This window comes from Passer domesticus, chromosome 17 (assembly GCF_036417665.1).
Source record: "Passer domesticus isolate bPasDom1 chromosome 17, bPasDom1.hap1, whole genome shotgun sequence".
In the NCBI taxonomy this organism is placed as follows: Eukaryota; Metazoa; Chordata; class Aves; order Passeriformes; family Passeridae; genus Passer; species Passer domesticus.
The window spans coordinates 10,349,186-10,366,331 of NC_087490.1; the positions used below are offsets into that span (position 1 = coordinate 10,349,186).

Consider the following 17,146-nt stretch of genomic DNA (forward strand, 5'->3'; position numbering starts at 1 on the left):
CTCAGTACTTTTACTTGATGAGCTGTCAGTCTGTCTTTCTGCAGTGCTTGCTTGCTTTTCATCCGGTCTTTCCGTGATAAGGACACGTTGTGTGCAAGTGCGGGCTGGCAGTGCCTGAAATCTCCCCGGCAGCACAAAAACCTCTCCTTGAGAGCGCTGTGGGCACTCCAAGTGTACGCTCCATCCCTGCTGCCCTGCGCAGCCCGATCCTCCCTCCTGCCCCTTCGCTGCCTTCAGCCGCTCTGGAATTGCTGCTGGCAGCCGCTCCCGTGTCCTTATTTCACCGGCACCAGCAGCGGTGCTGTCCCGGGGGGCTGCTGCTGCGCGGTCCCCGCCCGCCCCCAGCGCTGCCGCTCCCCGGTGGCCCCGGGCGGCGGGGCGGGGCGGGGCGAGCCCCCGGCGGCGGCCGTCGCGCCGTCACGTGGCTCCGCAGCTCCGCTCCCTCCGCGCTCCGCCATGGCTGCGGCGGCTGCCGCCGGCTCGGTGCTGCTCTGCCTGCTCGGCCTGGTGCTGCCCGGCGGCAGCACGCTGCACACCCAGGGCTCCGTGCCGCTCGACACCATCACCTTCTACAAGGTACGGCGCTGGCGGGCCTGCCGGAGCGCTCGGGGGGCGGGCGTAGAGGGCTCACCGAGCCGTGTCCCCCGCGGCCGGCGGCAGCGCCGGGGCCGGGGCCCGGGAGGAGCGCGGGGGGCGCGGCGGGGCCGCGGGCGCGGGGTCGCTGCCGCCGCCGCCACCGGCGCGGGGAGCGCTCGGTGCCGGCGGAGCGGCCGCGCCGCAGCCAATGGGAGCGCGGCGGCCGCAGCAGTCAGCCAATGGGAGCGCGGCGGCCGCAGCAGCCAGCCAATGGGAGCGCGGCGGCCGCGGCCGGCAGCCAATCGGCGCGGTCCAAGTGGAGCCGAGCCGCGGGGTCCGGCCCGGCGGTACCGGCGGTACCGGCGCGGGGAGGTGCGGCCGCAGCCGCCGCTCCTCGGCCGGGGCCGCGCTGTCTGTGCCGCTGAGGGAGGGCAGCACCGTGCGGGGATAGAGCGCGTGCTGCTTGGGTGGTTTCACTTGTTCATCCAACAGCAACAGGCTTTTTTTTTTTTTCATCTTTTTTTTTATTTCCCTTCACTAAATCACTTTGTAAGGCAGGAATCCTCCCAGGGCCCTGTGCGCTCCCCACCGGGACACTGACCGCTCGGCAGGCCGGGACGGAGCCTGCAGCCGCCCGTGCATGCAGATGTGCAGAGCCCGAGCAGGGCTGGCCGAGCGCTGTGTAGGTGGGGAGCTGTGGTGCAACCTCAACCTGTTCGCTAGAACAAAAAGATTTTGCAAGGTCTTCTACTGCAGGGAGGGAAGAATCCCTCAAGGGGTGAGAGAGTCCATTGCCAAACTAACTGGAAAAGGCATCATCTGAGCCTTTGAAGTGAAAAGGAATCAATTGAATGTGAATTCTCCATTTCATGTACCAGTGCAACACCTCCAGCATCTGCACTGCCTCCTGTGCCTCCTCCTAGCCAGGAGTGCAGCTCTCATGCTGGGACACTTCACAATGACAGTACCTTTGTACTCTCCTCTTCATGTCCCACTGGAAAATGCTTTAGCTGATCTTCTTCCAAGATGCCAGTCAGATTTACAATAAGCACATCTTATAATTAAAGGCATTATCAGATCCCCCAAACCTACCACGTACTATCTTTATCATCTGATGCAGGAATTCAGACACCCAAAGCTCAGTCTTTCCTCCACACGACAGTGAGTCATTTCTGAAAGGCCATAATTATATAAAATTTCCATTCTCCTCTGCATCTCCCCCTTGCACAGGAAAAAAAGGACAAGCAAAAACAACTTTTGGTGACTTGTAGATTGCTCAGACCTGAAATGATCAAGTTTTGTCTTGTGTTTTCCCCTTTTACTTCTTGTTTTAGGTCATTCCAAAGCATAAGTTTGTCCTTGTGAAGTTTGACACACAATATCCCTACGGTGAGAAACAAGATGAGTTTAAAAAGCTGGCGGAGAGCTCAGGCTCCAGTGAGGATCTGCTGGTGGCTGAAGTGGGAATATCAGGTGAGGAACTCTGAGTACATGCAAACAGCGTGGGCTGCTGAGGAGGGGATACATTTCAGTGTGATTTCTGCAGGTTCTGAGGATTCCAGGGGAGGGATGGATGTGAGAGTGGAGCTCTGCCCTGGCTGAGCCTGGCTGTGCGTGGGAGAGCTGCTTATCCATCTGGGCTGGGTAATGAGGAGTCAGCCCACGCTGCTGAACTGCTGCCACCTCCTCATCCTCAGCAATTCTTGCCTTTTTTTTCCCCCCTTCTTTGCTGAGAGAAACCTTTCTGTCCCACATGCAGGGAACAGACCTCACAAGAATCGTGTTTTAGCCACAATCCTGGTCAGACAATGAATATTTAGTGTGATTAATTCCATGCAGCACAGCAAGGGGTTGTTGCACTGTGGCTGCTCTAACTCGATGTAACTGAGACTGGATTTAAGAGAAAAAGAGTGAAGAATAGATCACTGTCACCTGACATGCTCTGGCTTTGAGGGTTGAATTAAGAATTTAGGCTTAATTATCAAACTGTGAAGTTTTACCCACTCTGGTATTTCTAAACATATGTGGAATTCTCTAAGTAGCATATTTGAAATGGCTTTGTTTTCTGTCCTCAAGAATAAATATAATTTCTGTAAGGTGAGTAAATGTCTTGTAGCTTGGCATGCTGTCAGAACCAAATCACTCTCTGCACATAGACAGGAAAAACTCTTTATTTAACTGTAAAATCAGTGGATAGAGGAAAATAAGAGGAAAAAAGGGTATTGATTTCCCATAAAAGGACAGGGTTTATACAAAAGGTCCTGCCAATGTTTTACACTCTCACAGTCACAGCAAAACACCATTAAAGTCTTTTTTCTTTGGAAAAGCCACTGAATGTTTGCCCTGCACAAATGATTTTATGAGGTGTTTTTATTTCAGCGTGTGGCATTTCCTTGGAACAGGCTCTCCACAGAATGGCCAGGGCTGCCAGAGCTCAGGGAGTATTTGGGCAGTGCTGTCAGGCACAGGGTGGGATTTTGGGGTGTCCTGAGCAGGGCTGGAAGTTGGACTCGATCCTTGTGGGTCCCTTCCAGCTCAGGATATTTCCATGGCTCTGTGATTTCCTGGCAGACAGGTTATTAGGACATGTTGAAGCTCTGCCTACAAATATTTGTGTGGGAGGGAATCCTAATTTAATTTTTTATTAACTCTGCTTTTCTGTGTTTCCTTGTCCCTTGACAGATTACGGTGATAAACTGAACACTGAGCTGGGAGAGAAGTACAAGCTGGACAAGGAAAAGTTCCCTGTTTTTTACTTGTTCCAGGATGGTGACTTTAAAAATCCTTTACTTTACAGTGGTGAGATCAAGGCTGGGGCTATTCAGCGCTGGCTGAAGAGTAGTGGCATCTACCTGGGGATGCCAGGCTGCCTGAAGGAGTATGATGTGCTGGCCAGCAAGTTTATGAGCACCACAGAGAAATCTGATCGCCAGGCCCTCCTGAAAAAGGGGCAGGAGAATTTAGGAAAAGCAAAAGAAACCGAGAAGAAGTCAGCAGAGCAATACTTGAAAATTATGAGCAAGATCCTGGAGCAGGGAGAGGAGTTTGCTGCTAACGAAGTCGTCCGAATCACAAAGCTGATCGAGAAGAACAAGATGAGTGATGGAAAGAAGGAGGAGCTCCAGAAAAGCCTCAACATCCTCACTTCTTTCCGGAAGAAGAGTGGTGAAAAAGATGAGCTCTGATGTGTTGGAGAACTCTCTACAAGCTGTGAAACATTGTCAAGAGTCCTAACCAGTTCTCCTTAATGCAAGCAAACTTCCCGCTGACTTCAAGAGGGCAGCACATCTCCTTCTGGGGTTCTCAGTTTAGAAGATCAAGAGGAAGACATTCCTTAAAAACACAGTATTGTAAATGTTGGAAAAATCACCTAAGAGCAAGACACAGCAAGTATTGTGTAATGCTATCCAATAACAGTGTTAAAGCAGACAACAAAAAAAAAAAGCTCTAGATTGGCTGGAAGCTCATTCCTGGTGTTTTTTACAGCTGTTCCCTGGCTAACAAATAACAAAATTCAGTCTCTCATTCCATCTTACATGTTGGAAAAGGTACAGATTGGGTGCCCTCTGCTTCCCCACCTTTCCCTGTCCGTGATATCCTTGGGTTTTATGCTTTTTAATCTACCCCTCACACGCCTTGTGTTGTCCCACTTTGGCTCTAAGTCTTGTTCTTACCTGTTGTTGACTCAGAGCTTCCTTTTTCTGGCTTCTCCTTCCATGGCTTCTTGTCCCTGTTTGCTTTGGGTATCAGCCAAATGCTGGCAGTGAAGACAGTTCACAGCTTGCCCCTCATTTTCTGTCCAGAGCAGCCATTTCATCAAATATTCTCCTGAAATCCTTGGCACAGTGAGTGAAGTGAGTTCTGAGCAAGGGCAGAGTCTCCTTGAGGTGCTATTACACTCAGTCTCACCAGTTTGTGCAAAAAATCCGGTTTTCAGAGGTAAATTTAGATGAGTTTTCTTATAGTTGAAGAGGTGTTCTGCCTGTCCAAGCTTCATGAACAAAATGTTTTTCTACCCTCCAGAAACAATTGACACTCTCAAACTAGTCATCAGTGACACTCTCAAACTAAAGCCTCATCAGTGTTTGGTAGTTCTGAATATTTGAAAATAAGGTCTTGTAAGAGGAAGCAGAAGTATTTGTGTGCTTAGGAGCCTCATCTGTGTTATTTAAAAGGAGATGCCTGGTCCAAGGATCAGGTCAGTCCTCAGAACTGTGCAGTTCACACTCTGTGGAATTCGGATGCCTCTGGAAGATGCTGAAGTCCTGGTCAGGGTGACAATAGTTGAAAAGAGAAACACCTGTGAGTTTTACCTTAAGAGTATGCTTTAAACAAAACTGATTCCTGTGGGAGCTTTGCTGCCTTTTGAATCTTGGGGTGGGTACAAGGAGCAGATGTTGCTGCGAGATAAAATGTATTAATAATGCTATAATAAAAAAAAAATCCACTTCAGAGCTGCTTCTTAAACCACTATAGAGAAACTACTGCCAATTCCATGATCAGAGGGGAGGCTGTGACTGCTGAAGTGAGGTGAGGGATGCCGAGGGTGTCCCTTGGCCCAGCGCTGTCCCCTCAGGAGCGGCAGAGGAAGGACCCGGCAGGGTGGGCTGTCCTTGGGAGGGCTGTGTGGAGATATTCAGCCCCCGAGACCCTGAGGAAATCGTCTCCTGAGGGGAGCCGTTCTCGAAGCACTGAGGGAACTATTCCCCGGGACTCTGAAGGGAGCAGTCCCTGATGGGATCGGAACTTGAGGGGGTCCGTGCCCCCCGTGGATCTGTGAAGGGAGCAGTCACTGGGCTCTCTGAGGGAACCATGCCCGTGCTCTCTGAGGGGAGCAGCCGCCGGGACTCTGAAGGAGCCGTGCCGGGCTCTCTGAGGGGAGCAGCCCCCGGACTCTGAAAGAGCCATGCTCGGGTTTTTCTAGGGAAGCAACCCCTGGGACTCTGAAGGAGCCGTGCCTGGCTCTGTGAGGGGAGCAGCCCCCGGGACTCTGAAGGAGCCGTGCCTGGCTCTGTGAGGGGAGCAGCCCCCGGGACTCTGAAGGAGCCGTGCCTGGCTCTGTGAGGGGAGCAGCCCCCGGGACTCTGAAGGAGCCGTGCCTGGCTCTGTGAGGGGAGCAGCCCCCGGGACTCTGAAGGAGCCGTGCCGGGCTCTCTGAGGGGAGCAGCCCCCGGGACTCTGAAGGAGCCGTGCCGGGCTCTCTGAGGGGAGCAGCCCGCGGGACTCTGAAGGAGCCGTGCCGGGCTCTGTGAGGGGAGCAGCCCCCGCGCGCCCCCTCAGAGCCGCCGCCGCTCGCGCGCCCCTCGAAGCGCCTTCCCGCCCCCGGCGCTGGTGACGCCACGGAGGGGCGGGACCGAGGCTCCGCGGGGTCGCCTCAGGGCGGCTCCGTGAGGGGAGCCCGGGGCGGCGGTGACCGGAGCGAGCCCGCCCACCGGGGCTCGGCCGGTTCTGCCCCCGGAGGGATGCGCGGGACGCCGGTGCCCGGGACGCCACTCCCGCTGTTTGCCCAGGGCTCCTGTCCCCTCAGCCCCTCTCTGCCACCGGGCGCTCCCCGCAGCCGGCCCCGCCGGCGGGGGCCGGGCGCGGTGCGGCCCCGGGGCGGAGCGCGGGCGGTGCCCGCAGCCCCGGAGCGGTGCGGCGGCGGTGGCGGTACCCATGGCCCTGCCGGCGGAGGCGGACCGGCTGGATGGGGGCTGGCAGGAGGTGAGCGAGCCCCGCCGGCACCGGGACCCCTTAGGGACAGCGGCTGCCCCCTCCCCGGGACCTCGCTGTGCGCGTCTCTCCTCGTCCATCCCCTCACGGTCCTTCCCCAGCCCTGAGCCCCGCTCCGTGCCGGCGGCACCGGCTGCGTTGCACGATCCTCCCCCGGTCACTGTCCCCAATCCGTGCTGCTTATTCCTCTTCGGGACCCCGCTGTCCCCAGTCCCCGGTCCGTGCTGTCCTTCCCCGGGACTCCGCGGTCCCTGTGCCCGGTCCGTGCTGCCCGCTCCTCCCGGGACCCGCCAGTCCACCTTCCCGGGTCCGCGCTGCCCGCTCCTATCCCGATCCCCGGTCCTTGTCGCTCCTCCCGGTCCCCGGTCCGCGCTGCCCGCTCCTCCCCGCGGTCCCGGGCGCTCCTGCCGCTCCTGGGGCCGTGTCACCTGAGCTCCCTCCCGTCCTGCTCCCCAGGTCTACTCTGCGCTCCAGTGGATCCAGTTCACCATGGCCATGCTCAGGTACGACACGCTGCCCATAGAGTTACCGTCGCGAAGACGATTTTACCCAGAAAAGCAAAAAAAAAAAAAAAAAAAAAAAGAGAACTCGCGTCTCCCAGCGAGGCAGACGCGCTCCCGTTCCAACCTGCGCTTTGTTTTCTCAGCGTTGTAGGTTCCAGCTCAATTATTGCCTACGCCGTCTTCCAAAATGCAGTGCGGTCCCCCGAGGTAAGGTCTGAGCTTCCTTCTCCCTCCCTAAGCCGTGGTGTCAGTCCCTGCAGGTGGGTCACACCTGTAGCACAGACTCTCTCCTAGGAGCAGCTGCAGGTCTCAGGGTGATGTGGTTAAACCTCGTTTAATAGCTGGGAGGCAAAGGGCTTGCTGAGAATTGGGCTCTTTGTCTTGGTAGGAGGTGAAAGGACTGACCTTGAACCTGTGCTTCTGCAGGGGGAGGCAGGTTCCTTAGTCCCGTGCTTTCTGCTGCTCCAGGAAAGTCCTCCAGTCATTCCTGGGAGCAGGGATTTCTTAGTGTGCCCTCCTCAGTGGAGCCAAACTCCTGGGGGCTGAGGAGTTGTGCACAAAGGTGCTGGAGTGCAAATTGGAGCTGCCTTTGCAGGAATGCTTTTATAAGTGTTGGTTTTTGGCTGTCTCCGAGGTGTTTCTCTGGGCAGGTGTGCCACTAAAACTGACCCCACAGCCCTCCATCCCATCCTGCCAGGCTTGGGTGTCCACATGCAGTCCCTCTGTGTGTCCAGGACTTCCTGGGGGCAGCAAGCCAAGCTGATCCCTGTGAAGCTGGGATTTGCTGTCCAGGGTTTGCAGGCTCAGCGTGGCCTGTGGAGCACACGGAAATCCAGTGGAGCTGGCAGCAGCTGTATTTGTCCTTCCTTCATCTTCATGTTCTTTGTACATCGTGGGTTTGATCTGCAGCACAGAGAATGGGACTTTCAGGGAATTCGTGGAGCTATCCCTGGAGAAGAAAGGAATGCAGACAACTGACACAGTGTTGGATGACACGGTGGGAAGGAGAGCATGGGTCCATGTTTGCAGGGCAAAGCTGTCCCATTTACAGCAGGGAGGACCTTGCTCCCAGCCAGCCTCCTGGAAATGCTCTGCCCAGCACATCCAGAACAAACTGTGGAGATCTCCATGCATCCCCAGGGAAGAACAAAGGCTGAGATGGAAAACCTGCTTGAGCTTATGCTGCTCAAGGTACACATCAAAGTCTCTTTCCACCACATCTGCACCTGGAAAGCTCCAGATGTGATTCCTTCTGGGTCCTCTCTCTGGAATGGAGCAGGGGTTGGCAGTGTCCTGCTGTGACTCAGCAGCCTCATCCTGTTGGTTTCCATGGCCTGGTTGCTCAGGAGCCCTTCTGCTCTCAGTCATGTGATGGAGCTGTGGCCTGGGAGCTGCTCATGAGCCACACATGGCTCCAGGTCAACAATGGCCCCTTCCTGCTCCAGAGGGTCCAGATGTTTCTGCTCAGATTATTTCTGCAAATCTGGATGGGAGGGCTGGATGCCAGCTGGAGGGACTGGTTTGCATCAGCCTTCCAAGGCTCTTCTGCTGCCAGGGGAGATCTGGTGCTGGGTTTCAAAAGTGACAAAATCTCCATTAACTTCCCCATCTTCTTGTCCTCATGTCTCGGGTCTGAAGTGGAAGTTTGTAAACAAAAGGGTTGGAAGAGATCCATATCAAAGCTTGCCACAAACAGCTTATTCCCTGAGTCATGAGGACCCACAGCAAAACATTTAAAAATAAACAGCTCTGGAGGCTGGGAGGAGAAGGATCTTAGAAACACTTCCCTTCCTGCCCTCAACCTCAGAAATCGAATACTGCATTCTTGGAGCTTGCTTTCTGTCTCTGTGGGGTCAATAAAACCCTTCAGCCAGAGCTAAATAATTCAGAAGAGGTGATGGCAAGCAAGGAAGAACCCTCAGCTCAACACATTTGAGGAAGAACTCTCAGCTCAACAGGTTTGAGGAAGAAACCTCAGCTCAGCAGGTTTGAGGAAGAACCTTCAGCTCAGCATGTGCCTGGGCCATGGCCACAGAGCCAAATCCCCGTGTGTGCAGCAGCTGGAGCTGCCAGGATGTAAATCATTACATCTTTGCAGTGCCTTCCTCTATTTTATAAATACCAGTGGTTCTTTTCTTTCCCCTTTTTCAAGCCAGAGCCACACGTGCCCCTGTGTCACCTACTTCTTTATCCAGGTCTCTGCCAAAACCCACCAGCAGTGCCTTGCTCCAAGGGCACTTGTGCTGGAGAAAGAGATCACCTGTTTGATTGCAAAAGTTCCTTCTTTGCTTATTTTAGATCTGTTTGGTTTAACCTGCCTTGATCACAAACTGGACAGTGCCCCCAGCCTGTCGTGCCAGGCCTTCATTTCTGCACCAGTGAGGAAAAGCCTGGTCAAAAAAGGCATTTATAGATGAAATCAAATTAAAATTAACTCCAGATCTTTGTGCCTTGTGCTCCTTCGTGTCCTAAGGACCAATCTGACTCAATCAGATCTACCTTAACTCTTATCAGTCTTCCTAAGCTCTCTCTCACTGCACATGGGAACAAATAGAACCTGATGGGTGGCATACATTTACTTCCAGGACAATATTGAGGCAAATCTCACCAAAAACTCAGCTCCATGAAAAGCAATACAAAATCAAAGCCTGCTGAAGCATTTCCATGCTGTGTTTATCCTTACAATTTTCTGTAGGGAAAGAAAAACACCACAATTTTCTCTCCTGGGTGCTGAAAATGAGGTACCAAAGGCTTTAATTAAGAATGTAGATAATTAGGTTGCTTTTCCAAAGTCTCTGCTCTCCCACTAACAAAGAAAATGTTGGCCAGAATTTTTGCACAAATGTTTTCCTGCAGTGTTTACAGTCCTGGCCAGTGTGAGCAAACTGGAAATGGCTGGAAACTGTTGTTAAAGGAGACGTGACTCCTTTCCAGCAAGATGCAGCAATAATGGCTCTCAGTGGAAATTAATCCAGCTTGTAAAATAAACCCAACCTTAGTCATCAGCTGAAATGACATGGAACACTTAGAAAAATGTTTGTTTCAAGTCATTCCAGACCTGAGGAAGGGTTTGAGTTTACTGGAAGTTTGATTTCTATGTGAGTTTATTTAACACATGATGTCTCTTCTCCCTGCCATCCTGTCCTGTTCTGCAAAATTGTAACATGGTGGACATTTGGGATATTTTCTGTAAGTGTTGATGCTGCTCTTGGGTCTTGTGGCAGAAGCGGTGGTTGGAGCAGGGAATGTGCACTGGAACAGCTCCTGAGAGCACAAATCCATGTGGAATTCCCCTGCAAGGAGAGTTGTCTCTCCAGAAGAGCTGGGGGTTGACAGTGTTCAGATAACACCAGATAACCTGCTACTGATGTCTGACCATAATTAATTTTTCTGCTATAATTGGTGTAGGAGTTTGAGAGGACTGAAAACAAGGATGATATTCAGGAGTAGAGGCTGAAAAATTTTCATCTGGTAACTTTTCTTTGAACTCGCTTGGCTGTGAAAGTAGAGGAGGCTTTTTTGTTGGAGCTCTCAGGGTTTGCTGCAGGTGAATTGACTGGTCTCAGAAATGTTGTCACAGTGCTTCCCTGAGGGTAAAATCATCCCTCCACAAAGTGCCACTTATGCCCCACTTCCCCTCAATTAAGGCTTTCAAAATAACTTTGCAGTGGGGTTTTTCTACTGAAAAACTTTCCTCACTTGCAAAAAAAACCTTTGGAAGGCTGTATTAAATATGTTTATGTCTGATAAGGGGGTAAAACTGCAGCTGGGGGTGGGAGGGCTGTGACTGCACTCACACCTGCTGAGCCTTTTCCCTTTTCCAGGTGCGTCCGCTTTTCTACCTGAGCCTCTCAGATCTGCTGCTGGGCATGTGCTGGCTGGCTGGGGCCCTGCTCTACAGCTCACCCACCTCCCAGCAGGACCTCATCTGCTACAACCTGCAGGCCACGGGGCAGGTGAGTGGCCTTGGCACCCCTTTCTATAATTAACCTTGTAATTTGTCATAATTAACCTCGCTGGTGATCAGAGCGTGGCCGTGGGGGCTGTTTCTAGACAGGCTTTAGCAGATCTCTTGGCTTTGTGTGGAAAAGGGAGAGAATGGCACTGGGGTTTAGGTTCCTCTGGTGTGTGAGAGGAAGAGAAGGTGGGATTTTGTGGTTGCTTGTGTGAAATGAGCAGATGGAACTCGATCTCTCCTGTTGGATCCATGCCCGTGGATCTCTGCTCTCACATGGCAGCTTTTCTTTTTCTCTTTGTGCTTCCTCCAGCCTGGGCAGGAACAGACGCATTCTGTGACTTGCTTGAGCTCAGACTTAAATTACACACATGAACATCCCATTTCTTGTTCTTCCCAAGGATGCTCCATCAGCACAAGCTCAGCCTGTGCCCCATTGACTCAGCTGCTTTCCAGCAGATCCCTGTGCTGGGGACCAGTTGGAGCAGGGTGGGTGAGCCCTGTTTTCCTGGCAGTTTGCTGTTACCTTACCCAGTTCCCATTTCAACACCAGGCTTTGGAAATCTCAGCTCTCAAAAAGCTCTGCAGGGTCCAGCTGAGCTTGGTGGTTCATAAATGATGATCTCTGGAATAAATTTTCCTTTTAAAGGATATGGCTGGAAATAGCAAGGAGCTTTTGGAAGCCTTCATGTGTGGGCTCAGGCAGCTCCCTGGGAGTGTGGTGGCACCCACAACAGGGAACTGAATTTCCTCGTGGAACAGCAGCATCCAAAGCTGGAAAGGATCTCCATGTGCCTCAGAGAGGGCAGGGATGTGGCTGCAGGTGCAGAATGGAATTGTTCTGGCTGTTGTGTGTCTGGGGATGGGCTCCTGCAGCCCAGGGTTGTTTCAGCAGCTGTTTTTGGGGTACAGATGTGTTGCTGAGGGTGGTGAGAGCAGCTGTTCCACTCCAGGCTTATCTCTGGTCCCTGCTGGCTCCACAGTATGCTCATGTTGAGAGAAACAGTGAGGTTTGGGTAACTTGGCCACTTGGGAATGATGCAGAACAACATCAAAGAGGTTTTGAAGGTGATGGTAAATGGGAAAACGAGGAGAGCTTGGGAGAGGCTTTCAGAGCTGGAAGGTGGAAGGAGCAAGCAGGACTGAGGCTGTTCCTGAGCTGTTTCCCTTGCCTGGGGGAAGGTTCTTTCAGCTGGTATGATGCTTTTATTGCCTGGAGAAGGCAATTTGCACTGCTAGAGGAGAAATAAGTTTGCTATGGAAAACATGCCCATAATTTCTCAGCTCCCTTGCACTTCTGGCTGTGTTCTGCCCTCACTTTTCCAGCCTGTGGCTGTGCTTCTCAGGGACACCAGCACAGGATGGGACAAGGTGGGGGCTTTGTGTTCATGCTGGGAGGGCAGAGCTGGCCTTGGGCCAGGACAGGGCTTGTGGTGGGGTGTGCAGAGTCACACCCTGCCCTCAGCCAGTGTCCCCTGGCTCCTCTCCTGTGTGCCACCACCAGTCCTACAGCACAGGGACTGTCTGGGTGTGCAGAGTCACACCCTGCCCTCAGCCAGTGTCCCCTGGCTCCTCTCCTGTGTGCCACCACCAGTCCTACAGCACAGGGACTGCCTGGGTGGCAGAGCCGGATTGTGCCTGGCAAGAGCTGTCGCTGCTGTTTGCTCTGGAGAAATTAAAACAAACTGAGCCCTTGCCATAGCAACCTCTCCCCCAGGGCACGTGACAGTGCAGGACCTCCTCACCCAACACCCTGCAGTGCCCTTGAGAGGTGGGAACACCTTGTGCATAAGAAGGAGCCGGTAACAGGTTCAACCAGCAGATTCTGCAGGGCAGGAGGGATCTGGAAGCTGATGGAATGAGTAAATAAACGTCTCACTGTGCTTCTGGGTGTCTCACAAGCACCTGGGCCCTCAGCACCCAGAAGGTGTCGGATGAGCCGAGGTGAGGACAGGCAGGGACAGCCCAGCAGTGGAGTTTGCAGCCCTTGGAGAGGCTCACACTGGAGTCCTTGTGATGTTTTAAGGCACTGCCTTAGGAGCGGGGCAATATTTTGCTTTATTCAGGCTGTTTGCCATTATTTGTCATCACAGGCTGATGTTGCAGTGGATGGAGCTGCCCAGTGCCCAAACTGTGGCATAAAGGAGGAGATTGCTTTGTTTCTGGGATTTTCCCTCTTTCAGCCCCAGAGCTTTGATTGATATGAATGTAAATACTGCTCCCTTTGCTGTCCCTCATTCTCTCCTCCTCCTGCATTGCAGTAATAAAGTCCAGAATAGATATTGTGGTTATAATTGCACAACTCCCCCACGTTCTTCCAGTTCAGTTCCAGTGGCCTAATAATGTCCTGGCAGGCTCTGCTCATGCTGGGCAGCACAATGGGAGCCACACAAGTGGGATAATGAGGGGTTCTTGTGTCTCTGCTTTATCTCCTCGTGGGCAGTGCTGCAGGACTGTCCCCAGCCCCAAAGCTGGGGCTCAGGAGAGCAGAATTCCCTTCCCTTCCTGCTGGCACCTTCACAAGTGGTGTTTGGGTCTCTGTTCCAGAAGGCAGCACTGATATTTCATGAGCCTCTCCCAGGCGTCCTGAAGTGCAAGAAGAATGATCCTTGTGGGCTGTTTTGGCCTTCTCTGGAAGCAGTTGGAAAAGGGCAGCAGCCCCTCATTAAAACTCATTTAATGAGCTGGAAAGTCACTGCAATGTTCCTGTGGCAGCCCTTGGACTCAGCCTCTTGAGCCAGCCAAGAGCATTCACAACCTCAGTGAAGGAGGCCAAGTTTGTTTAGTCACCACTTTCCCAGCCGTGGATGATACCAGGGTGGCAAACCTGTGCTCCTTATCTTTTTGGCAAAGGATAGTAAAGCCACAGGAAAAAAAAAATAATTCTTGTCCAGCCCTTCCTCTTTGCCACTGTAGTTTGTGTTTCCTGTGACAAACACAGCACATGCATGTACATGGTCTGATTAGGCAACCTGGGGTAAGCATGAATTTGGAAACAAATCTGATCAATATTTGGGGAGGTTTAGAAATTTTAGATAATTAGACTTATCTCAATCAAAGGCTATGAAACTCTCAGTGTGCTCTGTCTTTTCTCCTTTTCCCCATGGAGGAAGGAAAGGGATTTTGGGATGTTAACTCAGGCTGAGGGCATAGAATATCTGCCCTCACATTCCTCTTGAAATATCCAATTGTTTTCTGTTTCCGTGAATTCTCTGCGTAGTGAGCTCATTATGCAAGAAGCAAATCTAAATGTCACATCTGTGCTGTGTTTCCTAATGGACATGGATATCACTGAGAAGGTCCAAGTGCCTCTGAAACCCTCATTGCCAGGCTCTGAGCCAAAAAAATGAGCCAGATCACAAAGATTTTTATTTCTAAGACAGTCCTGCTGTCATTAGCTCTCCTCACAAAGATTTTTATTTCTAGGACAGTCCTGCTGTCATTAGTTCTCCTGCCTCAGGCCAAAGTGAAGCTGCTTTTGTGTGGTTTAAAGTGGGAATCTCTCTCCAACCTGGCTCTTCCCAGCTGGATGTGAGCACAGCCCCTGTGCTCAAACCCTCATCTTTGGAAGGTGTTCATCATCCTGCCTCTGTTCCATGGGATTTGGGAGGAACTGAACATGCTCCAGGAATTGTTATTCCAGTACTGAAATGCTGGTTTTATTTCTCAGATATTCTACGTGGCCTCTTTTCTCTACACTGTCAACTACACCTGGCACCTGTACATGGACCTCAAGGTGAAATACAACCAGAACCTCTTCAGGGTGCCTCCCCAGGTGAGTGGGACTGGTGTAAAGGCTGGGAACCCAGGGACAAGGACACAACACTCATGAAAAACCTCCCTGCATTGCAGGCTGAGCAAATACTTCACACACCCCGTGACCAAAATCTCTCCTTGCAGTTAATTCCTCCCTCCCACCCAAACAGGGAGGCACCACCCCTGCCATGGCCAGGCTGGGGAATACCCCAGCAGTTCCTGCAAGATGGCACATTCCTTATGCAGCTCTTCCCAGCAAACCCATCAGCCCTACACAGCTTCCCCAGACATTTGCTGTGCACAGCAAACTTTGTATCCCAGATATTCCATCTGGAATTTCAGGAGCAGCAGGCTGGGCAGATCCCCCTCAGCTGCTGAAATGCCCTGGGGAAGATGATTCCTGTGAACCAGGGGCTGTGCAGAAATAACTTAATTAAGATTTTTGGATTTTGCAGGTTGTAGATTATGCAAGTTGTGTTGGCAGAATAGCAACGATCTTGTCAAGGTAAGATTTCATTCTCCCTGGCACAGGGTGTGGGTTTGGTAAGAGTTAATTCTTCCTGGTGGGAGAGTGTGGATTTGGCAAACTGCTTCCTACTTGTTTCGAAGCAAGGTTTACTAAAAAAGCTGTAAAGCTCATCATTAAGAGCAGAGTGACCTCATGAAAGCAGAGTCAGAGGGTTTTTTCAACCAAGTTAATGATAACTTTATTAACTGGATGTGATTTTCCAGAAGGTTTCCCTTTACCAATGATTAGCCCTCACAAATGAAAGCCCCGACACTGGTAAAGCTGATAAAATACTTTTCCAGAGCAGTGCCAATAAAAACAACTTTAAGGTCCTCTGTAGTGATGGGAGAAAAACCAAGCAGTGCCCAAGTGGAGCAGTGCAATAACCCATGGCTGTGCTCTCCTTTCTCCTCTCAGCCTGATCCCTTTCCTCCTCATGGTGCCGGTGTTTTGCCTGGGCAACAGCAGTAATTGCTACCAGAACTTCAGCCAGAAGCACGGGTGAGCTTCCTCCCTCGCTCTGGCACGGCCCCAGGGCTGCTGTGCAGGGGTGGGCAGGAGCTCAGGCTGTCCCCTGTGTCCCCAGGTGTCTCCTGATGCACACGGAGGTGGCCGAGCCCCCCAGCGAGCCGCAGGGCCTGAGCGGCTCCGTTTGCCGCGCCATGCATTTCTACGGCATCGGCGTCTTCCTCGTCTCCTTCCTCATCAGCTTCCTGGCCATCCTGGTAAGGCTGGTCCTTGTGGAGCCCTTGGGTGGCTCCAGGGGTTGGGAAATCATGGAATGGTTTGGGTGGGAAGGCATCTTTAAGCTCATCCAGTGTCGCTCTCTGCCATGGGCTGGAACCCTTTCCACTGTCTCAGGTTGCTCCAAGCCCCGTCCAACCTGGCCTTGGACATTTCCAAGGATGGAGCAGCCACAGCTTCTCCTTCCCCTTCTCTGGGAAGGATTTCCTCCCAATATCCCATCTAACCCTTCTCTCAGTTTTCAATCCTTTCCCCCCTATCTGCTCACTCCATGTTCTTGGTAAATAAGGCAGGGGAATAACTGTGTGGTGCTGCTTCCCTTTTGGAAGGGGTGGTAGGGAAGGGAAAATACCACTGTGCCACCAGATAAATCCATCTGGAGTCCTGTGTTCTGTCTACCCATCCCAGAAATATTTAGCAGGATTTCAAAGGCTTGGAGCTTGGCAGAAGAGATCACCTTCTGCATGGGTCAGCAAGAGGTGATTAATGGTTGGACTCCATGATCAAAGAGATCTTTTCCAGCCTAAACAGTTTAATAATTCTAAAATAAATTCAGAGTCTTCAGTTTAGAAAAAGCCACATGCAAAGCAACACCTCCCACAGGATTTCAGTGCTGTGTGAAAAGGCTGGATAGACTGGGATCCATCCTGGATGAACCCAGCAGATCACAGCCTGTACAGTAACATTTGCCTGTTCTTTTCCAGGTTATCCTGAGTCAGGCCCGAGGGCTGTACAAGAGGTTTGTGAACTCCACAGGATTCCTGGGGGATCAGCAGTGGGCCATGATTAAGATGGTGGAACAACGGGTGGTTTTTTACCCCGTTGCCTTCTTCTGCTGCTGGGCCCCAGGTGAGCAGAGAGTTCCTCCCACAGCATCCCCCTGTGGAACCCCAGAGAGGTGGGGTTAACTTCACCCTCTCATCCATCCCTTTCCACAGCTGTCCTCCTTGGAATGCTGAAACTGACTGCTTCAACAACCAGCAAAATCTACATGGCTCTGCTGATCCTGCAGGTAAATGTCTGCCCCTGCAGCCTCCTGCCTTCTCACCCTGAGTGTCCTGCCCTGCATCCCTGCTGGCTGCAGCTGGACAAGGATCTCTGCTGAGTGAGCCCACGTCTGATTTGTGCTTTTGCTTTGCAAAGATCTTGGTTTGGTGGTTTTTGTTTTCCACAGGCTTGAAAAGGTCTCAGTACCCAAAATCCCAGCACCACAACAGTTTAGTGGTGAACAGGGTGCTGGGTGGATGTTTGGACTTGGTGACCTCAGAGGTCTTTTCCAACCTCACCGATTCTGTGGTCATGGAAATTGTGGCAAATAGGACTAGAAAGGATCCCCAGAAATTGGTTTGGTTTTCCCTATGTCCCTTAATGTGATTCCTTAATAACACTTGT

General features: G+C 52.2%; 2 protein-coding genes across 2 annotated transcripts in view; both read left to right on the forward strand.

The window, feature by feature from the left end:
- The first annotated feature begins 412 nt into the window (after positions 1-412).
- On the forward strand, positions 413-5,028 carry ERP29 (endoplasmic reticulum protein 29). The gene is made up of 3 exons (XM_064392318.1): positions 413-576; positions 1,911-2,049; positions 3,259-5,028. The coding sequence occupies exons 1-3, from the start codon at positions 457-459 to the stop codon at positions 3,759-3,761; spliced, it is 762 nt and encodes a 253-aa protein (XP_064248388.1). The 5' UTR covers positions 413-456; the 3' UTR covers positions 3,762-5,028.
- A 914-nt stretch (positions 5,029-5,942) lies between these two features.
- Positions 5,943-17,146, forward strand: part of TMEM116 (transmembrane protein 116) — a 29,010-nt gene continuing 17,806 nt past the window's right edge. Inside the window, 11 exon segments of the mRNA XM_064392374.1 lie at positions 5,943-6,217; positions 6,219-6,279; positions 6,745-6,791; positions 6,935-6,998; positions 10,616-10,747; positions 14,417-14,521; positions 14,958-15,007; positions 15,428-15,511; positions 15,597-15,735; positions 16,459-16,603; positions 16,693-16,766. Coding sequence (XP_064248444.1) covers positions 6,039-6,217; positions 6,219-6,279; positions 6,745-6,791; positions 6,935-6,998; positions 10,616-10,747; positions 14,417-14,521; positions 14,958-15,007; positions 15,428-15,511; positions 15,597-15,735; positions 16,459-16,603; positions 16,693-16,766 — 1,080 coding nt within the window. The 5' untranslated portion in view covers positions 5,943-6,038.